Raw genomic sequence first — 19,253 nt, 5'->3', positions numbered from 1 at the left:
CCCGTGCATTGCTGCCTGTTGATGTTCACAGTGCTGTGGGACAGCACTGCTCCAGGCAGTGTTACCCACAGGTGACCTTGCTTGAAAGTCCCCTTGCCCAGGAGTCCAGACAATCCAGGCACAGGATTGTCTCTCCAGCCACAAAGCCTGGGGTGGGCAGCAGGGCCTCATGGTGAGATGCCCAGCTCAGAACAGGCTCTGCCACCTTCCTGGGTGAGCTTCCCAAGTCCCTGTCGGCAGTGCTGTCTGTAGATAAGCCAGTCGGGATCAGCAGCAGCTTTGCAGCCCTGTAGGGGTGACACTGCTTTAAAGGGCTCCTGAGCTGCAGGGGGAAAAAAAATCTTTAAAGAGCATCAGCTTTTATGGTCTGCAATTTCAGCTGGCTTGATGGTCCAAATCATCCTCCCTTTTTCATGTTTTCACAAAGCGAGAGGCACATAAAGGATAGAAATGGCTGGATTGTGCAATTTAGCTGCCTTCAAAGCTTTACAATCAGGTTCAGAATCATTTGGTGGCAGTTCAGAAACACACATTGTAGATTAGCTTTCCCAAAGCTGCAAGCGTGCCGTGTCCCTGATGGGGGGTGTGTTGCATGAGAGAGGTATTAAATCAAGATTTCTCTTACCCTGGGCTATCCCCAAGAGCCCGGCATGGCGAGGTCTCCCAGAGCAGTAGCAGTGCAGTAGCTTGTTCTGTCCCAGCCCAGAGCACCAAGCAGCCATCCCTGGGGTGTGATCTCCCCTGATGCTTTGTGTCCCCAGGCAGAGATGCAAAGAGGATGGTTCTGAAGGGCGCTGAGGAAGAAAGGACTGACGGCCACATCCTTTTCATGGCAGCAATGCCATCTGCAGCTTATGAGTGGGGCTGGGAGCAGAGCACAGCTCTCGAGCTGAGGAGAGGTGCCCGGCTGCTCTTGGGCACTGGGCATCAAAGGGGAGGGATAGGAACCACTCAGCAAAGCTGCAGTAAATGACTGTTCAGGACATTACTGTGCTTCTTAAGTTAATGAGTAGCAAGCACTGCCAGAAGAAAACATCTCTTATCTGCTTTTACTGCCACAGTGCATCAGCTTCAGCATAAAATTTACAGAGCTTGAAAATGGGGCATAAACATTATGGGTAAATTTGGCAGAAAATGTGACTGACTCTTATCTGGTCATGAATAAATAATTTTCAATTACCAGCCCAGGAGCTGCTATTATCCCACACAGGGAACTCCTCTGAAGTTTGTTTTGTGCTCGAGCACACATGGCCCTGTAGCATGTGTGTGGCAGGAGGGGACAGCTCTCCCAGAGCACAGGGAGCTGTGCTGCTCCACTGGAACATCCTTGCAAGCCACACCGAGGCCTGTACAGCAAGCAGCTGGCTCCTTCAGTATGTGCAGGATGCCGTTCTGCCCTCCCCTCACCTCCTTCAGAGAGGGTCACATTATCACTGAGCCAGGCAAGGCAAACTCAGGTGGCTGGAGATGGAGATGCAGCTGCAGCTGCCGCCTGCTTGTGGATAAGATCAGTTTAGCTGTGAAATAAGGTTTGTGACCTCCAAGCTGTTCACTCTGCAGCTAGTCAGTGAGAAATAACAGCCTGCTCTCTGCTAAGCGAGGAAGAGAAGTCTTCTGAGATTTGTTCAGGGCCTGCCATGCTGGGAGCACACATCCAAGGCAGCACAGCAGCCTAAACAGCAGGAGACCGCAGGCAGGAGGCAGTGGAGCTGCTCTGGGTGTGCAGGTGCCTGCAGTACCCCAGCAGGCAGCCTTGCTCCAAGCACTTCTGCCAGGGCAGCACTTACTGAGAGCAGATCCTAAAAAAGCAGGGGCAGATGCATCCCTTTGACCCCAGGCTGCCACACTCCAGCAGCCAGAGTGCAGGATGAGAGCTCTTCACTTTCACAAGCCCCCCCCCCCTCGCTTAAAGTGCCTTCAATTAGAAGGCAGAATTTCATTGATTTCTAATTAAGCTTGTTGTTTCCCTTCCCACATGCTCCCCTGTAAACACACTCGGCTAATAATTAAGTTTACTATTCCTTGACAAGCACAGATGATCTTCCATTCACTCCTTTCTCCTAGGGTGGGAAACCATTTTCAGTGCAGTGCACATGGGTGGAAATGAAGTCTTTCTCCTGTCAGTCAGGCACCACAGCTCAGCGGGGCGGGGGAGCCGGGTGCCAGATGAAATAGGGATGCTCAGGGTGCCAATTATATAGGGAGCTCGGGGCTGGGAAGAACAAAACTGGAGGAGTAGTTTGCAAACAGTGAGCTGTGAATAGGAGGAGGAGGGCATCGAAGGTGTGCAGGGAGGGATGCACAGGGAGATGAAAGGGTCAGAGGGATGGGACCCTGGTGAGGTTTTAGGGCTCTCTGTCAAGTGGGCTGCAGCAGGAGCTCAAAGTGCTATGGCTGCAGATTTGGGAGGGAGAGATAAAGGACCTGCAGGGCAGGGGTTCTCTAGAGAGCAGGAATGTTCTCCTGGTGGAACAGTGCTGCTGGCAGGAGGAGGCTAAAAGGATGGTTTGGCCACAGTCAAACTCACAGAGGGAGAACAAGTGACTGTGTCTAAGCTAGTATCTGTGCCTCGCTGAGGAGAGTTTTTGACATACCTGGGAGATGCAGATTTCCAGGGATGTGCCACCTACCTGAGAGGCAGGCTGGTGTCTCTTGTTGATGCTCAGTGCACTCAAGCTTACGGCAATGCAGAAAGGGTGGCAGGATCAGCCCTGTGGACACAGCATCCAGGCTGGAGGCCTGGTATGGGCTGTGTCCCATCTTTCACCAGGATGGATTGCTGCTGGGGGCCTTGCTGGCAGGGGCACCCTGCAGACTACAGATGTTATGGGGAAAGGCAATGCCTGTTGTTATATTGTTGTGGTACTGTGCTGTACTCAGAGCTCTGTCTTAGCTCAGTGCTATGGGTCAAGGACTTTGGGCTGGGACAGCAGGGAACTAGTGGGGATACAGGCTGCAAACCATCCCAAATGCCCAGCCAGGCCAGTGGCTCTGTGCTTCTTTCAGTGCTCCAGTCACCAAACCCAGCAGCCAAGCACTGACCCTTTCTCCTCTCCTCCCTGCAGGTAAAGTGTGACCAGTACTGGCCAAGCCGGGGTACAGAAACCTATGGGATGATCCAGGTGACACTGCTGGACACAGTCGAGCTGGCAACCTACACCGTCCGCACCTTTGCACTGTACAAGGTATGGCTCTGCCTGGGCTTTTCCTGCTCCAGGTAATGCAGAGCTGCTCTTCTCTGCTGTAGGGCCCACAAGCAGAGGCTGTGCCTGGCTTGGCCAAGCATGTGACTAGTCCATACATGAGCCATTTTTCACAGCTGGGCTGCAGTAGGACACCAGCTGCAGGTTGTGCATCTGTCCACCACCAGATTTTGGCCAGGACACCTGATGCTCTCCTGTACACAATTCAACCCTGTGGTGGGCCCCAGAATGAGGACTATGCTTGCCTCTGGCGAGTGTACATGTAACAGCTGTCCTCCCATTAGAGGGACAACATGGGAAGCAGTGAATTTTCAGTACTTCTGTCACTAATAATGTAAATGGAGGGGCTGTGCTGACATGTGCTCAAGGCTTTCTCTTCTGCCTGCTGTGTACCTCATTAGTGTTTGGAAATCCCAGGGGCAATGCTAGCAGCACATGTCACAGCAGTGCAGACAGGCTTCGGAGCCAGCTGCCTCTGTGCATGACTGAGTCTGGGCTAGGAGCACAGCAGTGTGTGATGGGGACATGCTCACACCCCAGGAAGGCATCTCATCCCCAGCAGTCACCCAGCCAGTCCTACTGCATTGCTGTGTTGATCACTCAGCCTAGCCAAAACAGGAGCTGGGCAGTCTCTGCAGCCACCCTCTGAGCAACCACCCTATGATGCAGAGAAGCAGGGAGGGAGCTGGCTGCTGTGGCCCTTCCATGCCCAGTGCCCATTTTCCTTGAACATGCAGTGAGTACATGGGTAGTGACGCCAGGCTGTGCAGAAAGGAGTCTTTCACCTTCCCTTCAGTCTTGCTGTGCTCCTGCAGAGCTGCTCTGCTGTCTGTATCAGCTGGCTTTCCACAGGGCATCTGTGTTTACAGAAGCTTTGCAAGAAGCCTACATTTTGCCTTCAGATTCTCAGTGGCAAAAGCCCAATACATGCATGATCACACACAGCATTACATGCCTGTTGTTACCCACGCAGCTGGATACCTCATTACCCCATAAATGGGTTCCTGCCTAGGATGAGACTGTTCTCATGCAAAACAATTCCTCGTTGTCTTCAACAGAATGGCTCCAGTGAGAAGCGAGAGCTGCGACAGTTCCAGTTCATGGCTTGGCCTGATCATGGGGTACCAGAATACCCCACTCCGATTCTAGCTTTCCTGCGACGGGTCAAGGCCTGTAACCCACCCGATGCTGGGCCCATGGTTGTCCATTGCAGGTAGGACTGCGTGTTTGCAAAGCTGCATCTGGGCTTGTGTCTTCTGGCTCCAGGAGCTTCAACTGAAAGTGAAGTCTCCTGTTCCTGATGGGAAGGTTTCGCAGTAGCATCACCTGCACTTGGGCTGGGACAGCAACCAAGCAGTGGTAACATCTATATTGCTGCTGGTCTGTCTGCTTAAACAGCACTGCTGTGTGGAGAGCCTCAAAAAAACACTATTTCCTGCAAAACTGCAAGTACTATTTAAAAATGAAGTGATGTGTGCCCAGCATAAGTAGGTGGTGCCTTTCAGAGGCACATCACTGACTGACAGGCATGCAGTAACCTCTGCAAACATTCATACATAATGTTTTCAGCAGAACTCTTTTGCAGGGTAAAAAGGCAGCTCTTTAAGCAAAATGTTCGTCTACTAAGGCTCAGCATCTTCTCCAGGCAAGATTTATCTATACCAGCCGAGTGGGGACTATTACTGAGCAAACCACTCCATCATTGCTGTTCCAGCATGCACCTTACTAGCAGTGTTTAATTCTCTTCTTTCATGCTCTGTTTCAGATGGGAGTGGGGTGTAATTAACACACAAACAAGCTGTATTAAAGCCCTGTTAAGGATCTGACTTGCACCATAAATGAGGAAATGTCTAGCTCCCTATCTCTGCCTGTGTTTACATGTCATGACAGCATGTCTGTTGTTTTCAGGGTGCTCTCAGGGTGAGGAGTTTGGGGATTGCTACTGCCCTTTTTACAGACATGGAAAGACATCCAGTGCTTGAGCAAAAGGCTCAGCATGAACATGCATGACCTCACCTTTCTGCTGTTCCCTCTCAGGCTGGCTGGCCTTGTTTTATGGGTTAGGAAACAGTGACCCAGATTAGAGGACAAACAGGCTTGAAATTATGGGCTTCACTGATGTTGGGGCCCAGCCTGGACTTTGGATCTTACACCTTCATGCACACATAGGCTGTCACTCTCCTGCCTGTTAACACATTCCTTCTTCTCTTGAGGAGGTGCTGCTAGGCACCGCAGGGACCAGCAGAATGGCACAGTGTCCTTTCTGCTCCATAAGTGAACAGGGGGCAGAGAAGGGCTGAGTAGCCTCCCACATTCTCAGTGCCTCTCTCCCTAGTTCCTCATGCTGTCTCTCGTTTGGGACTTAGCTCATTAGCCCTCAGTGTGAGGAGCAGCCTTTATTCCCTCTTTGTGCGCTCCAGGTCTGGGTGCTCCCTTAAGCAAGAGCAGAGCTTGCATGGCATCAGGAGGAGATGGTCATCTGAGGCCACATGCTTTGTTCCCACAGTGCCGGCGTGGGCCGAACTGGTTGCTTCATTGTCATCGATGCCATGCTGGAGCGGATGAAGCATGAGAAGACCGTGGACATCTATGGCCACGTGACGTGCATGCGCTCTCAGCGCAACTACATGGTGCAGACAGAGGACCAGTACATCTTCATCCACGAGGCCTTGCTGGAGGCAGCCACGTGCGGCAATACAGAGGTGCCTGCACGCAACCTCTTTGCTCACATCCAGAAGCTGACCCAGGTGCCACCAGGAGAGAGTGTTACTGCAATGGAGCTGGAATTCAAGGTTGGTGGCAGAGCCCCAGCACCCCTCTTACCTGGCACCCTGTGTCTCTGCCTACGCAGCCCCACCGGGCCGCTCACACAGGGGCTGGGAGATGAAAGCCATGGATCATTACAGACAGTTAGTCTTTTGTGTGTTTCTAAACCAGGTAGGCAGTGATTTAAAATACATTTGAATTGTAAAGCTTGTGTCGGCCATGGTCCCCCCTGGATTGGCAGCTGCTGGGGAGGATATAAAAGGCAGATGGATGCGCAGTTCTCAGCAGCACGTTCTGCTCTAGGTTCACTGTGCGGCAGGAGATGCATCTGAAATCAGATGCAGATCGTGTTAGTGATAATTGATGTTACTGTGAACAACTTGTCTGGAAATGGCTCCAATTTAAATATGTGAGACGTTTCTAGTCTCATTTCTGCAATGCTGAACTTTTTATCTTTTAACCACCTCAACACCAAGCCTCGATGTCTGGAATTGGTGAAGGCAGTGTTTTAAGGCACACTGGTTTTGGGAATCCAAGCCCACGTTTTGCTGTCTGTATCTATGAATGCCAACTGCAGATACTTATTACAGCCTTGGAGATGGAAGCAAGCTTGGGTAAGCTCCCATATTCTCAGATTAGGTGCATTAGTCCAGTGAACTCATGCTGGGGAATATAGCTCATGCAGAGAGGCAGCAGACCGTGCAGGCTGTGAAATGAACTGCAGCAATACTGCTTCACCCTGGGGATTCCTTCCAAGTGACAAAGGAGCAGGAGAGGTAAAATCCTGTCTTTCTGTGTAAACTGGGAACAGCTGAGCAGCTCTGTCCTGTGGTTACCAAAGCTGACAGTGTCCTGGGCTTGAGACAGTAGAACATGCTGAATTAGTATCTCATGGTGACACCTGCCCTGAAAAGCCCCTCAAGAGAGCCATAGAATTAGGCTCAACTGTAGCAACTCTCTTATAAGAAAGGCAAAAATTTGTTGAGTCTCCAAGGGCCTCTTTAGAACAGTAATAAAATCTGCCCCTCTCTGCGCCCTGGCAGTGTCCATTATATGGAAAACCCTGGGGAGCAGGATAAGGGCGGGCCTCACATGGCTGCATCACTCCCCAGGGAGCAGCCCTGTCCTTTTGCAGGGAGCCGCTGCCACGCATAGAAGAAGAGTGGCTCTGGAGAGAATCTTTTGGAGAAGGGAATGGGCCAAGAGTGGGACTTGTGTTTGAATGTCTCTGCCAGTAGATCTTAGTAACACATTTATCATGACTCCAGTTTACAGGCCTCAAAGAGAACCGTAAAATGTCTCGCAGTAGCCCAAAATAGATCTTCTTTACCTAAAACTGTCACAATTCTCACATATTTAATGTGTTCCTCTGGGGTGAGAAGTAAATAGCAAGACATTGTTGGAAGATGGAAAGCTTTCCTTCCCTGATGCCACCAGGCATGTGTCTTTGGTTCAGTGAGGTACAATGCTTCATGTCCTGGTCCTTTGTGAGTGAGAGAGCTGCTGTGGGTCTCCACTCTGCTGTGTGTGGCTTTGGGGTTGTGCTAGCAGGTCAGTGCAGGTGGTTGCCCTGCTGTCACCTAAACCATGCACCAAAAGCCAGCAGTGAGGCCATGCCATGCCTAGATGTGCATTGCCATGGCAGAGGGGCCATCACAATCCTGAAAACCAGACTATCACTGGGAAATAGAGCAGTCAGGTGCAGCCTCCTCATAATGTGGTGCCAGAGTCCTTTGTCTGGTCTGGAAAGACTTGTCCCCAGTAGTTGTCCCTCAGCCAGAGGAGGGAAAGTGGCTGCATGCCTAGAGGGACTCTTGTGTGCCCTGCTGTCAGGGTCCCATTTTCCCCTGCTGTATTCCCAGCAGGCATCTGACATGTTTCCTCTTCTTCCAGCTGCTGGCCAACTCTAAAGCACATACCTCACGTTTCATCAGTGCCAACCTCCCATGCAACAAATTCAAGAACCGCCTTGTGAACATCATGCCGTACGAGCTGACGAGAGTCTGTCTGCAGCCCATCCGGGGTGTCGAGGGCTCTGATTACATCAATGCCAGCTTCATCGATGGGTACAGGTAAGGGCTACCCTCAGGTGCCTGTGTCAGCCTGTCCTGCCTGCTTGGGAACCATGGCAGAGCTGCCTTCTCCTCTTTCCCAAGGACTGGTTCTGGCTGCCTAGATGTTGGTTGGGGATCACTGTTGTATTTTATCTGTTTCCCTCAGACTTCTCACAGACACTGCAGTGTGTATAGTTACAGTATGGAAAGACTGCTAGTGAGTGAGTGCTGCCAGCCTGGCTGGTATTGCTGTAGACAGATGCCCGCATGGCTGGGGTGGGAGGCTGTGCTGGTTCCTGCCAAGGTTTATAGGATCTTCTGGTAGGCATCCCTTGGCATGTGTTTTATATCTGCAGCATCTAAAACAAACCTGCCCCCTCTCACTAACCTCACTAACAGAGGTAGAAGTGCATTGCATGACTGATAAGGTAGCAGCCCAAGACTCACTGTCCCGTATCTTGATTTTGGGGGACTCTGTGGATCCTCAGGCAGGGCTGGTGCTGGACACTGGAGAGCCTGTCACTGGGTTCTACTGCCCAGGATAGCTTTTAGAAAGCACAGATTAAGATCTAGTTGGACAATAATAATAACATTTTCTGTATCTAGGTGGCATTACATTCTCAGCTGCTAAGGAGAGTGTTCTTCTCTTTAAGGGGAGAACACAGGGAAACAGCCCAGTGGCCACATCTCCTTCCCAGCCAACTCCAAGGCAGTAATCCAGACCAAATCCCAGTGATGCACGTACGAGGCTTGTTGCTGTCACCTCTCTGTGCACCATCACAGTAGAGTCACCCAGTGCAGGAGTAGGGGATACAACGATGGATGTAGCACAATCCACCTCCAGCTTCGCTCTGCCCAAACGTTTCTTATGGGCTGGTGACCTCGCAGGAGCAACAGGCACTGCCAAAGGGTGTAGGTGCAGCCAGGCCAGCGGCTCTGTGCGTCTGTTGGTGCTCCAGTCAGCAAACCAAGGAAGAGGTTCCAGGGGGAAAGGGGTACATGGAGGGAAGAGTGGGCAGGGAGCAGGAGAGCAACCCTGGGAGCATCCCAACACAGCAGAGCTGCAGTGAGCCAGGGTGGGACAGAGTAATAGGGAAGGAGGAAGGGTCTGTAGGAAAGCTGTCACGGAGCATCCTCTGCTCCTCCTGGCCTGTGTGGCTCTGAGCCATCCGGCACTGCGGCACTACTGTGACCGCCTGCCCTCATGCTTACCCTGGCAGCCCTGTGTGTGACAGGCGGGCTGCAGCTGCTGTGTCCTGGCTCCACAGCCATGGACTAAGAGTGATCCTGGTTTTGCTGCTTGCTGATGCTCCAGAGGGAGGGCTGCCAGCACAGCAGGTGGTACCATTTCACTGCTACCTACCCCATTCCTGAAGAGCGATGTTATCTCTTCCCATTCTTCCCTTTGAACCAAGTAATCCTCTCAGTATTATCTAAAGAGATCAGTTGGCCCAAGGTCACATCACTGAATCTGCATCGTTACTACCTCTTCTGTTTCGTTCTGCACCCCCACTCCCTGCTTTTTATAGTGCCTTCTAAATCCACCTTGAAGCAGCCCCTCTCCATCCTGCACGTTACAGCTGTCCTGCAGACGTTCATTCATTTTTAGCACCCGTGGAGAGATGGAGTGCTGGATGGGAGGATGCTGCCCCTCATCCCGCGGGCTCCAGCGCCTCGCTGTGGTGAAGCGAGACCATGTCATAGAATCACAGAATGGTTTGGGTTGGAGGGGATCTTAAAGCTCATTTAGTTCTAACCCCCTGCCATGGGCAGGGACACCTTCCACTAGACCAGGTTGCTCCAAGCCTCATCCAGCCTTGCCTTGAACACTGCCAGGGATGGGGCAGGCACAGCTTTTCTGGGCACCCTGAGCCAGCGCCTCAGCACCCTCATAGTGAAGAATTTCCTCATAATGTTCGATTGAAATCTCCCTTCTGTCAGGTTAAAGTATTCCCCATTGCCCTGTCACTACATGTCCTTGTGAAAAGTCCTTCTCCAGATTCCCTGTAGGCCGCCTTTAAGTATTGGAAGACTGTTACAAGGTCTCTGCTGAGCCTTTTCTTCTCCAGGCTGAACAAGCCCAGCGCTCAGCCTGTCTCCACTGCCTGTGTGGCACCATACCCGTCATGTCTCTCACAGGCAGCACCAGTGTGCCAGGCTGGGCACTCAGCAAGCCAAAGAACCAACATGGCAGAGCCAGCCCTTCTCAGAGGCCCAGGCACTAAGGGTGCTTTCTTGAGTATGGGGCCCAGGGGCTGGTCAAGCTCTCTTTCACACAGGACATTCTGAGAGATGCTGTGGCTCATAGTGGAACCGGGGACGAATTTTCAAGCTCCAGAAAAGTTGGCAAAACAGTTTTAATGGTTTCCACACTGCTGGAATTGCTTCCAGTAATTAGCAGGTGTGCAGGATCCAAGTGACAGGATGCAGTTGCTCTGTGTCTTCCGATGCAATGGGACAGGGGTGCTGAAGAGAGTGAAAGTGCAGGAACCCAGGGGTGCTACTGGGATCATCCCCAAGCACAGCTCCTCCTTCCAGCCTGGATGGGTGCTGAGGTGGCTTTCAGTGCAGCAACGCTGGGGACAAGCAGCAGCAAGAGGCTGGGCTGGGGACACTGTCAGCCCAGCAAGGACTAGGAGCCTTTCTGGATCCTGCACTTGGTGATGCTCACTGCGTTTGTAGGGAGAAGACATGCTGGTCAGGCTCATCCCTCCCCCAGAGTCCATGGCTAGTCTGAGACCTTCCTCCTGCAGCTGCATTGTCAGCCCTGCTCCCTGCTGCACGACGCTCCTGCTTCTATGCCCCAGGAGAGCTGGTCTGAGCACCACTGTGTTTGTTGCAGGCAGCAGAAGGCCTACATCGCCACGCAGGGACCACTGGCTGAGACCACGGAAGATTTCTGGCGGATGCTCTGGGAGCACAACTCCACCATCGTGGTGATGTTGACAAAGCTGCGTGAGATGGGCAGGGTATGAATCCTGCTGGGGGGAGAAGGGGGCTGTGTGCTGCTGTCTGTGGGCACCTCAGCTCACCCCAGTCCGTCCCCAGCACGAGGTGCTCTGGGACAGCCTCCTGCTGGCGTGTCCTGTGCCTGACCCTGTGGCCCCACAGCCACAAATGCTCCTGGGGGTGAGAGGGCGGAGCAGCAGCTTGTCAGTCCTAAGGTCTTACCATGCTCTTCATCCACAGGAGAAGTGCCACCAGTACTGGCCTGCAGAGCGCTCTGCCCGGTACCAGTACTTCGTGGTGGACCCAATGGCAGAGTACAACATGCCACAGTACATCCTCCGGGAGTTCAAGGTGACGGATGCCAGGGTGAGTGCAACTGCTGGCTCCCCAGCTACCCTGCCTCCTGTGCCTCTGTCCTGCCCAGGTTGGCAGAGAGAGTGTGCAGCATCTCCTGCAGGAACTGGAAGGCAAGGTACTGCCTTGCACTGCAGGCAGAAAGGGCTTCTGCCCCCCACCTGCTGCCCCTCTCACCACAGGTTCCTTCCTTGCCAGCTGTGTCAGCTCTGGTGAACAGGTCAGGGACCCCTGTCAGCACCAGACCCCACCTCGCTTGTGCTGCGCACTTCGGCAAGCATTCAACACGGGCTCCCCTGCACCTGGAGTCTGTGTGCAGCATCTAAGCGGGTGCAGGACCCCTTTGTGACAGTAAATGTGGTCCTAGGGTGGAGCTGAGCTCAAAACAGGACCAGGGCACTGACCCCACAGGGGCCCAAAGCCCTGCTCAGCTCAGCCACATTGGGGTGAACATGGGAGAGCAGAGGCAGGCCCCAAGCTCTCAGCAGAAGATCTGCCTGGGCTCTTCCATGTCCTGTGCACCTTCTCACCTGGCCTGGGGCAAGGGGTCTAAGAGCAGGTCAGCAGTGCCAGTGCTCAGGGGAGCAAGATCAGCCCCTCACCCATGGTTCACATCTTAACACCCCTGTCTCCACAGGACGGCCAGTCACGGACCATCCGCCAGTTCCAGTTCACAGACTGGCCTGAGCAGGGAGTGCCAAAGACAGGAGAGGGCTTCATCGATTTCATTGGGCAGGTGCACAAGACCAAGGAGCAGTTCGGTCAGGACGGGCCCATCACTGTGCACTGCAGGTGAGTGGGGACAGATCAGCCCTCAGAAATGATGCCTACCTCGCTGACCCTGGCAGCTGCCAGCTTCCTGCACTTGGTGCCCCTCCTGCACACCACTGGCAAAAGGCAGGCATGGGACAAGGAGGCAGCAACATCCATGGGTGCCATTTGTAGCTCCTTGGAAGACTCCTCAAGCAAGGCAGGGCCCTACAGCAGCTTGGCCCAGAGACAAGGCAGAATTGGTGGGCCCTATAGGGCTCAGGGGGCACTTCAGGCTGGCAGTGTCCCTGTGGCCTCCCTAGTTCTGTTGAGCAGGTCACTGCTCCATGAGCTGGACCCACTTGCACCACTGCTAGACAGTGCAAGCAGAGCCTCGCTGGGGTGGCGGGTCTCTAATGGCACCTCTTGCTCCCTCTGCACAGCGCTGGAGTGGGGCGCACAGGTGTGTTCATCACGCTCAGCATCGTGCTGGAGAGGATGCGCTACGAGGGGGTGGTGGACATGTTCCAGACGGTGAAGACCTTGCGGACGCAGCGACCAGCCATGGTGCAGACAGAGGTGAGCATGCAGTCCTCCCTGGGGCGGTGGGAGAGGTGTAGGAGAAGGGAGGGGAGCCGATACCTCTGGATGATGAACCTGCTGCCCACTGTCACTGTGTTCCCACTTCTCATGTTTCCCCCCTTGCTGCCTTGCAGGACCAGTACCAGCTGTGCTACAGAGCAGCACTGGAGTATCTCGGCAGCTTTGACCACTATGCAACGTAACTAGTGCTTTCCTCCAGTCGCGGTGGGGATGTCTAGGAGTGGAGATGGGTCCCTCTGAGCCAGAGCTGCCCATTCCTCAGTCCTTCTGTACAGAGGGAGGCGCTGCCCAGGCAGCAGACCTCCACACCAACCAGTTTTGACCACGGCATTTAGGAACTTCGCCCCAGCGCCAAACGAGGGAATCCGACTCCAAAAGCATTTCCAGTCTCTGGCTGAATTTCTGCTCATGTACATCTCTCGCCCTCTCTCACGCCGACTGCATTTCACAGCGAGGCTTTAGGTGGGTGGAATGGGGTCTTTTTTTTAAACATGTAAAATAGTTACTAGTGGTTTTTATAATCTCTTTTCTCTTTATTTTTTATTGTTTGCAAGTCTTAATGTTTTGCCCAGGCAGAACTGGACCCGCCAGACCCTTTGGGAGTTGGGCTTTTGGGGTTTTGTTCTTTTTATTTCCTTTTGCTTTTACATTTTTTTACTGCCCTGTGTTTATTTCAACCCAGTCACTGCTGGTTCTGCCCATTTTAGTGCAGCTTCCTTGGTAATTCGCAGCAGCTGGCTTGTGGTTCCTGCCCGGCTCCATTCCCCATAGGCTGCTTTTTAATCCTCTGTAGAATATTAAATTTCATGGAACTGGACCTAAGCTACCAATTATTTTTTTAGCCTTTCCTCTCCCCCCCCCCCCCCATTATTTCCTGAGTAGGTTTGGGTTTGGGAGGGCATCTGGGGTCACCGGACAAGTGGTCCCCTTTGTCAGCTGGCAACCGTTCAGTGCTATTCCGATGCGTGTTAAACCAATCCAGTGACCGTGTGTATTGGCAGATCCCGATATGACGTGAGTTGTCATCGCCTTGTTTGTGAGAGACCCGAAATCCCGGGCTCTGGGCTTCGGAGTCTCTTTTGTGTGTGTTTCACTGGGAAGGGGGCAGGAGAAGGGAGTGGGCCCCACACTTCCCAGGAAGGGGCTGGAAAGAGCGAGACACAGCCCTTTTTGTTTATCCCCTGGTTCCGTGCGTGCAAGCGCCATTCTGTCACCTCTCACCAGTGACGTGCATCAGAAGCATTTTCAATCCAAGGAGCACAAGCTCAGCCACCCTCAGAGCAGAGCCGGGCCGGCTCTCTTTGGAAAGCAGGGTACTGCAGGGAAGGGGAGGGGAGTACACATGGCTTCAGAGGTTGGGTGTATCTATAATTTCTGCTATCCTGCAAATGTTAAAAGTCACTAGGATATTGTACTTTCCGCTACTTCAGGACGTTCTAATGAACCAATGTGGCAAGACTACTGGACTTAATTTAATGGTACTATATATTAATACTCCTTATTATATCACGCTTGCACTAAAGACAGGGAGTGAGCAGCCCTCTTTCGAGTGCATTGAGTTATGAATAAAGGTGGTGGAAGGGTATCTAATTGTATTATCACATGTATTCCGAATGTTAAGAAATCCAAGCTACGTTGAAATCAGCAATCCAGGGTTGGTAATGTTGGAGGACACATTCATTTTTACCTTGTGGATGCATAGTGCTGTAGGGGTCACTGTTGTATACAGTCTGTTTTCTATTTGTTAATAAAAAAAATCTACAGCATCATTGCATAATTCTTGATGTTAATAAATTTGAATAATTGGGTTTCATACAAGCTGGCTTTGCTGTCTGTTTCTTCAGCAACAAGCAGAGGCCATAGAGTCCCTCAGTGATGAGCTTGCTCCTCAGCCTCTTGCCACCAAAGTCCTTCCCAATGGGCACATCCCAGCCATGAGTACCCCACACTTTCCTCAGGGACCCTGTGCCAGCAGGGAGCTCAGAGATCCCCTGTGACAGCCCTATGCGTGCTCACCTCCTGCCCACCTGCAGCCATACCAGGGTGTGCCGAGAGTCCCTGGCACCCCCGAGAATGGCTCCTGCCATCTCTTTGCAGACATGGCCCCCTCTGGGTCCCCTCCTTTTTCCCAAGGATGGATTATTCTCCACATGAAGAAGCCAGTGGCCACTTTGTCCAGGCCATGCTGTGCACAAGGTGTCTCAGTGATGACTGGGGTCTGAGACGCCTTCCCCACCTGCTTTAGTGCCAGTTACTAATCTCCAGAAGACCCCAGGATGTAGCAGGATGCAGCCCTGGGGTGATGCTGAGCTTTGCTGGAAGCACATTTACCTGCACCCCCTTTCTTGCCAGCATGCTGGCTGCAGGACCAGGCTGGACTGCGCTTATGGGTTTGCAGGAGAGAGATCTGTGGTGGTGGGCTTGGTGACAATATCAGCTCTGGATGAGGCTGATGCATTGCTGGCCTCGCAGCATGCTGCAGTGATGCTGCTCTGCAGCACTGATCACACTTATGTATGCAAAGTCACTGCTCAGCAGTAAAAGCATTGCCTGGCTCTTACCTGCAGAGCAGCACCCGAGTTCATTCAGGTGTGAAGCCCCTGCCCGGGTTGTGCCCGCTCCATGGGCAGGCAGCCCTAGCCCTGCCTTCATGGGAACTGTAAACCCCCAGTCAGTGCCAGCTCCTAGAGAGCAGCACCTGACAACACCACCAGCGTGCAAGGGAAAGGCCAGTGCAAGAGACACAACCACATGTGTGTGCATGGCCTGTCCATCCTTCCTGAGGAAGCCAAACCTGTCCTGCCAGCATGAGTGGGAGCCTGTGGCAGATGGGCTGATCAGCTTTTCATCAGCATGGCTGTGGGCAGCTTCCTGCTGACTTGGCTGGAGTGCAGCCACACGTAGTGTTTCCTGCCAGGCCAGCCCAGCACCTAAGCTGGTGCCAGATGCAAAACAGTGTTTCCCCTTCATCTGGCTGGCTCCTACCACGGTGCTGTGCCCCTGGGGTGACCTGCAGGGATACAGATCCAAGGGCAAAGCAAGCTCCTGCCCTCGCGAGGCAGCACACGTGTGCAGGTGTGTATGTGTGTGCTCATGCACATGCCAGCAGTGCTGGCATTGGGACGCTTTGCTTTGCATTGCTGCCAGGGCCCAGGGTGGCAGAGCCAAGCCAGCACCTGCTCATACATGGGTGTGCATGGGGAGGAAGAACGCTGTGCCCACCATGGCACTGTAGGAAACTGACCAGCGAGCACCTGCCTGCACTGCAATGCTTTAACTGTGCCACTGAACCTCAGCTGGTGACAGTGCTTCTGCCACATGGCACATATGAGTGGCACATCGCCATTCATTGAGCACTCACCAGGCACTGCCACAGCATGAACCTGTAATCCGTGTGTGGCTTTGAATACAGCAGTTTGCTGTCACTGGAACAAGCAGCTGACAGTTGTGCACAAGCACACGTGTATGTTCCTCCCTCTTGCCCAAGAGTGCTTGGGGGTTTCCCTCCCATCTGATACCTTGTTCTTAGCCCAAACCCTCTACAACTGACTCGGGGAAGATACAAGGGAGCAGCACTCCCAGTTCACTGCCTCTGGGGGCTCTGCTCTGCCTGCCACGTGTATAGCACAGAGCAACCTTTTGGGGGAATCAGTGAGCTTGCCTATGGGCCAAGTAGAAATGGGAGGAGGCAGGGAGGGAAAAAACACGCGTCTCAGCATGGGTCACACCGGGAGTAACATTACAAAGCCCAGCCCTCTGCAGCAAGGCTGTTGTTGGGTAGACACCATGCAGCTACTTACATTGTGGAGTAAAGCCACACATGTGAAGCCCTGTCCTGGCCTCCCAGGGCCAAGAGAGGTTCAGCACACAGAGAGGGCCAGGAGGCTCCTGCAGTGTAAGGAGGTGCCACCTTGGCAAGGGACAGGACCCCAGAGAACAGCCAGCTCAGAGGCGCCTGCTGCTGTTCAGGGCAGTCCCATTCCCAAGCCAGCTTGCACAACACCAGCATTGTTCTGACAGGGATGGAGTCATAATGCTTTAAAAGTACTTATTCTTTTAACATGTTTCCCTTTAGCTCTACGTATCTCACAAAAGGGGAACAAAAGAAGGCTAACCACATACAGTGACAAACAGGGATGATAACCCAGTCTGCCCTTGGAGCCAGCACTATGGCTCATGCCATAGCCAATGCAGTGCCTAGTCCATGCTCAGCTTTCCCCAGCCAGAAAGGACTTGCCTCAGCTGGCATCTTTTCCCCCATCTTCTTTGGTACCAGTTTGAGACTCCTCCCTCCCTCTGGTATGAGCCTGGCCTCTCAGTGCCACGCTGCCCCAGGGCAGAAAGGAATGGTCCCAAGCAGCATAGATTCTCTCTGACTGACCAACCATACTCACATTGAGCAATGGAGCTGGGCAGTCACTGCTGGCTTTTTATTTCCTAGTGAATTTTTTTCCATTCCCTAATGTACCAGGTAGCCTTAATGCAGCCTGGGATAAACAGCTTTGCAAAGGGCACGGTTTGGCAGGTGGGACAGCAGCTAAATGGCAGCTAGTCAAAGGTGGATTCCTGGGCACTGAGGTGCTCTTCTGCTCTTTCTATTTTTATGTTTTAAATCCAATCCATTGATACCTGCAGCAAGAGAGCTGTGCAAGCCCTGCCTAGGCGTGGGTTGCCTCCTAGTGATGCAAAAAGGTAGGAATATAGAATGGTTTGGATAGGAAGGGACCTTTAAAGATCCTCTAGTCCAAATAACATCCTGCCCAAGCACTTGCCCTTTGGGATTCCATTACCTTAAATTTTGTTTTTCAAGGGAAAAATAGTTGTTAAATAAGGAAAAGAAACAGCTGCCCCACGGGGCAAATCTGAGCTTACACTGCACAGTAGCTTGGCAGCTCCTTCCCCCACAGCCCTGGTATTTCTTGTTCTCAGCAACATTTGCCATTTAATTTGTAAATTTTCCCAGTTAAGAGTGATTTTTTTTTTTCTCCTTTTTTTGCCTGTTCTGACCTGGTTCATTTCTGAGAGCAGAGCAAATTCTGAGCCCTCTAATTAAAAGCTCATTGTTGCCCTTTTGCTGGTTTTAATAAGTAATCTCAGTCCACCGTGACAACTGTATATTCAGCAAGCATGCCTATGTGTTTCTGCTCATGGCAACATTTTACCACTCGTCATCATAAAAAGACTGGCTCATGCCCCATGGTATTTGGAAGTTGGTCTTTCTTGACTAATGGGTAGCAAGTGCAGCTGGAGGCCACCAGAAAGGCCAGAAATGCAGAGTTCATCACAAAACCGTTGCCTCACAGTTATCCGTGTTGGTACCTCCATCTGCAGGAGGCTGAGTGGTTTGCCTTGCTGTGATTTTAATTCAGCTTTGGGTTCTGGTCCTTATACCTGGCAATTCAGACTCCGAGCAGGTCAGCGAGGCAGGAGACCAGAGAAAATCTGTGTTGGAGGGTTGGTAAGACCCTCAGGACTGCTGAAAGTCATGCCCATAGCGTGACACCAAAGGAAATCATAGAATCAAAGAATTAGCTAGGTAGGAAAAGACTTTTAAGATCATTAAATCTGACCATTACCCCAGGACTGCCAAGTCCAGCACTAAAGCATGTCACTAAAGGCCTTGTCTACGTAGTCTTTTGAACACTTCCAGGGACAATGACTTCACCACTGCCCTGGGCAGCCTCTTACAATGCTGATCACTGTCTTGATGAAGAAATTGTTCCTAATATCCAACCTAACCCTCCCCTGGTACAGCCTGAGGCCTTTCCCTATTGTCCTATCACTGGTTACTTGGAAGAAGACAATCAGCCACCTCTTCTCTCCACCCTCCTTTCAGGTAGCTATAGAGATAAATAAAATGCCCCCTGGGCCTTCTCTTCTCCGGACTAAAGAGCCCCATTTCCCTGAGCCATTCCTATCAGGAGAAACATGCAGTTGAATTAAGGTTTTATTTAGGCATGAAGGACTGAGCGTGGCCATGAGCTCTTACATGTGGATTGTGCTTACTTTCAAGGTTGCACTTGTACATTCAGCAAGCGTTTAGGAAACCGCCATCTGTGACAATCATAGCCCGTCCTGGCCGAGGGGACATCAGTGTCCCTCCACACCTCAGTCACTCATTCAGCCGTAACCACACTTGAAAGCATCTGCTGGTACTGTCCTGTCGGCTCCCAATCCTCAGCACAGCAGCAGTGGATCAGGGACAGCGCACACTGCCCACAGGGGCACTTTTCCCTGTTTCTCTCTGACCAGCATGGCTGGTGCTGGTCCAGCCCCAGGCTGCATTTACTGCCAGCAGTTTGCCGAGGGTCAAATTCTGCTTTGGCTTTGCCTGCGCTCAGAAATTTTAGGAGTATAATTAGCTGGGTTAATACATTTGATTGGCACATGCCCGGTGTGTGTCACTGTCCAACCTCCAGAGCCCATTAGCTCACTGGTGCACCACTCACATGGGATTAGAATCGTAGAATCAGCTGGGTTGGAAAAGACCTCTCAGCTCATCAAGTCCAACTTTTACCCAGCACTGCCAAGTCCACCACTAACCCATGTCACCGAGGGCCTCCAATTAATGTCA

The 19,253-nt window shown here is 52.3% G+C and overlaps 1 protein-coding gene across 16 annotated transcripts in view; it reads left to right on the top strand.

Moving 5' to 3' along the window:
* The window catches only part of PTPRF (protein tyrosine phosphatase receptor type F), a 395,978-nt gene extending 381,481 nt beyond the window's left edge, over nt 1–14,497 (top strand). For all 16 annotated transcript variants that reach the window (XM_061345047.1, XM_061345050.1, XM_061345058.1 and 13 more), the window contains 9 exons: nt 3,066–3,185; nt 4,262–4,416; nt 5,710–5,995; nt 7,863–8,041; nt 10,866–10,992; nt 11,213–11,338; nt 11,964–12,118; nt 12,520–12,655; nt 12,793–14,497. In XM_061345047.1, coding sequence (XP_061201031.1) covers nt 3,066–3,185; nt 4,262–4,416; nt 5,710–5,995; nt 7,863–8,041; nt 10,866–10,992; nt 11,213–11,338; nt 11,964–12,118; nt 12,520–12,655; nt 12,793–12,861 — 1,353 coding nt within the window. In that variant the 3' untranslated portion in view covers nt 12,862–14,497. The remainder of the gene's footprint in view (nt 1–3,065; nt 3,186–4,261; nt 4,417–5,709; nt 5,996–7,862; nt 8,042–10,865; nt 10,993–11,212; nt 11,339–11,963; nt 12,119–12,519; nt 12,656–12,792) is intronic.
* Nucleotides 14,498–19,253: the final 4,756 nt, after the last annotated feature.

This window comes from Neopsephotus bourkii, unplaced genomic scaffold (assembly GCF_033783945.1).
Source record: "Neopsephotus bourkii isolate Nb327-2 ecotype Australia unplaced genomic scaffold, CSIRO-AGI_Nbou_v1 NB_234, whole genome shotgun sequence".
In the NCBI taxonomy this organism is placed as follows: Eukaryota; Metazoa; Chordata; class Aves; order Psittaciformes; family Psittacidae; genus Neopsephotus; species Neopsephotus bourkii.
Note: the sequence above shows the minus strand (reverse complement) of the source record. Positions and strands in the feature narration are given on the sequence as shown.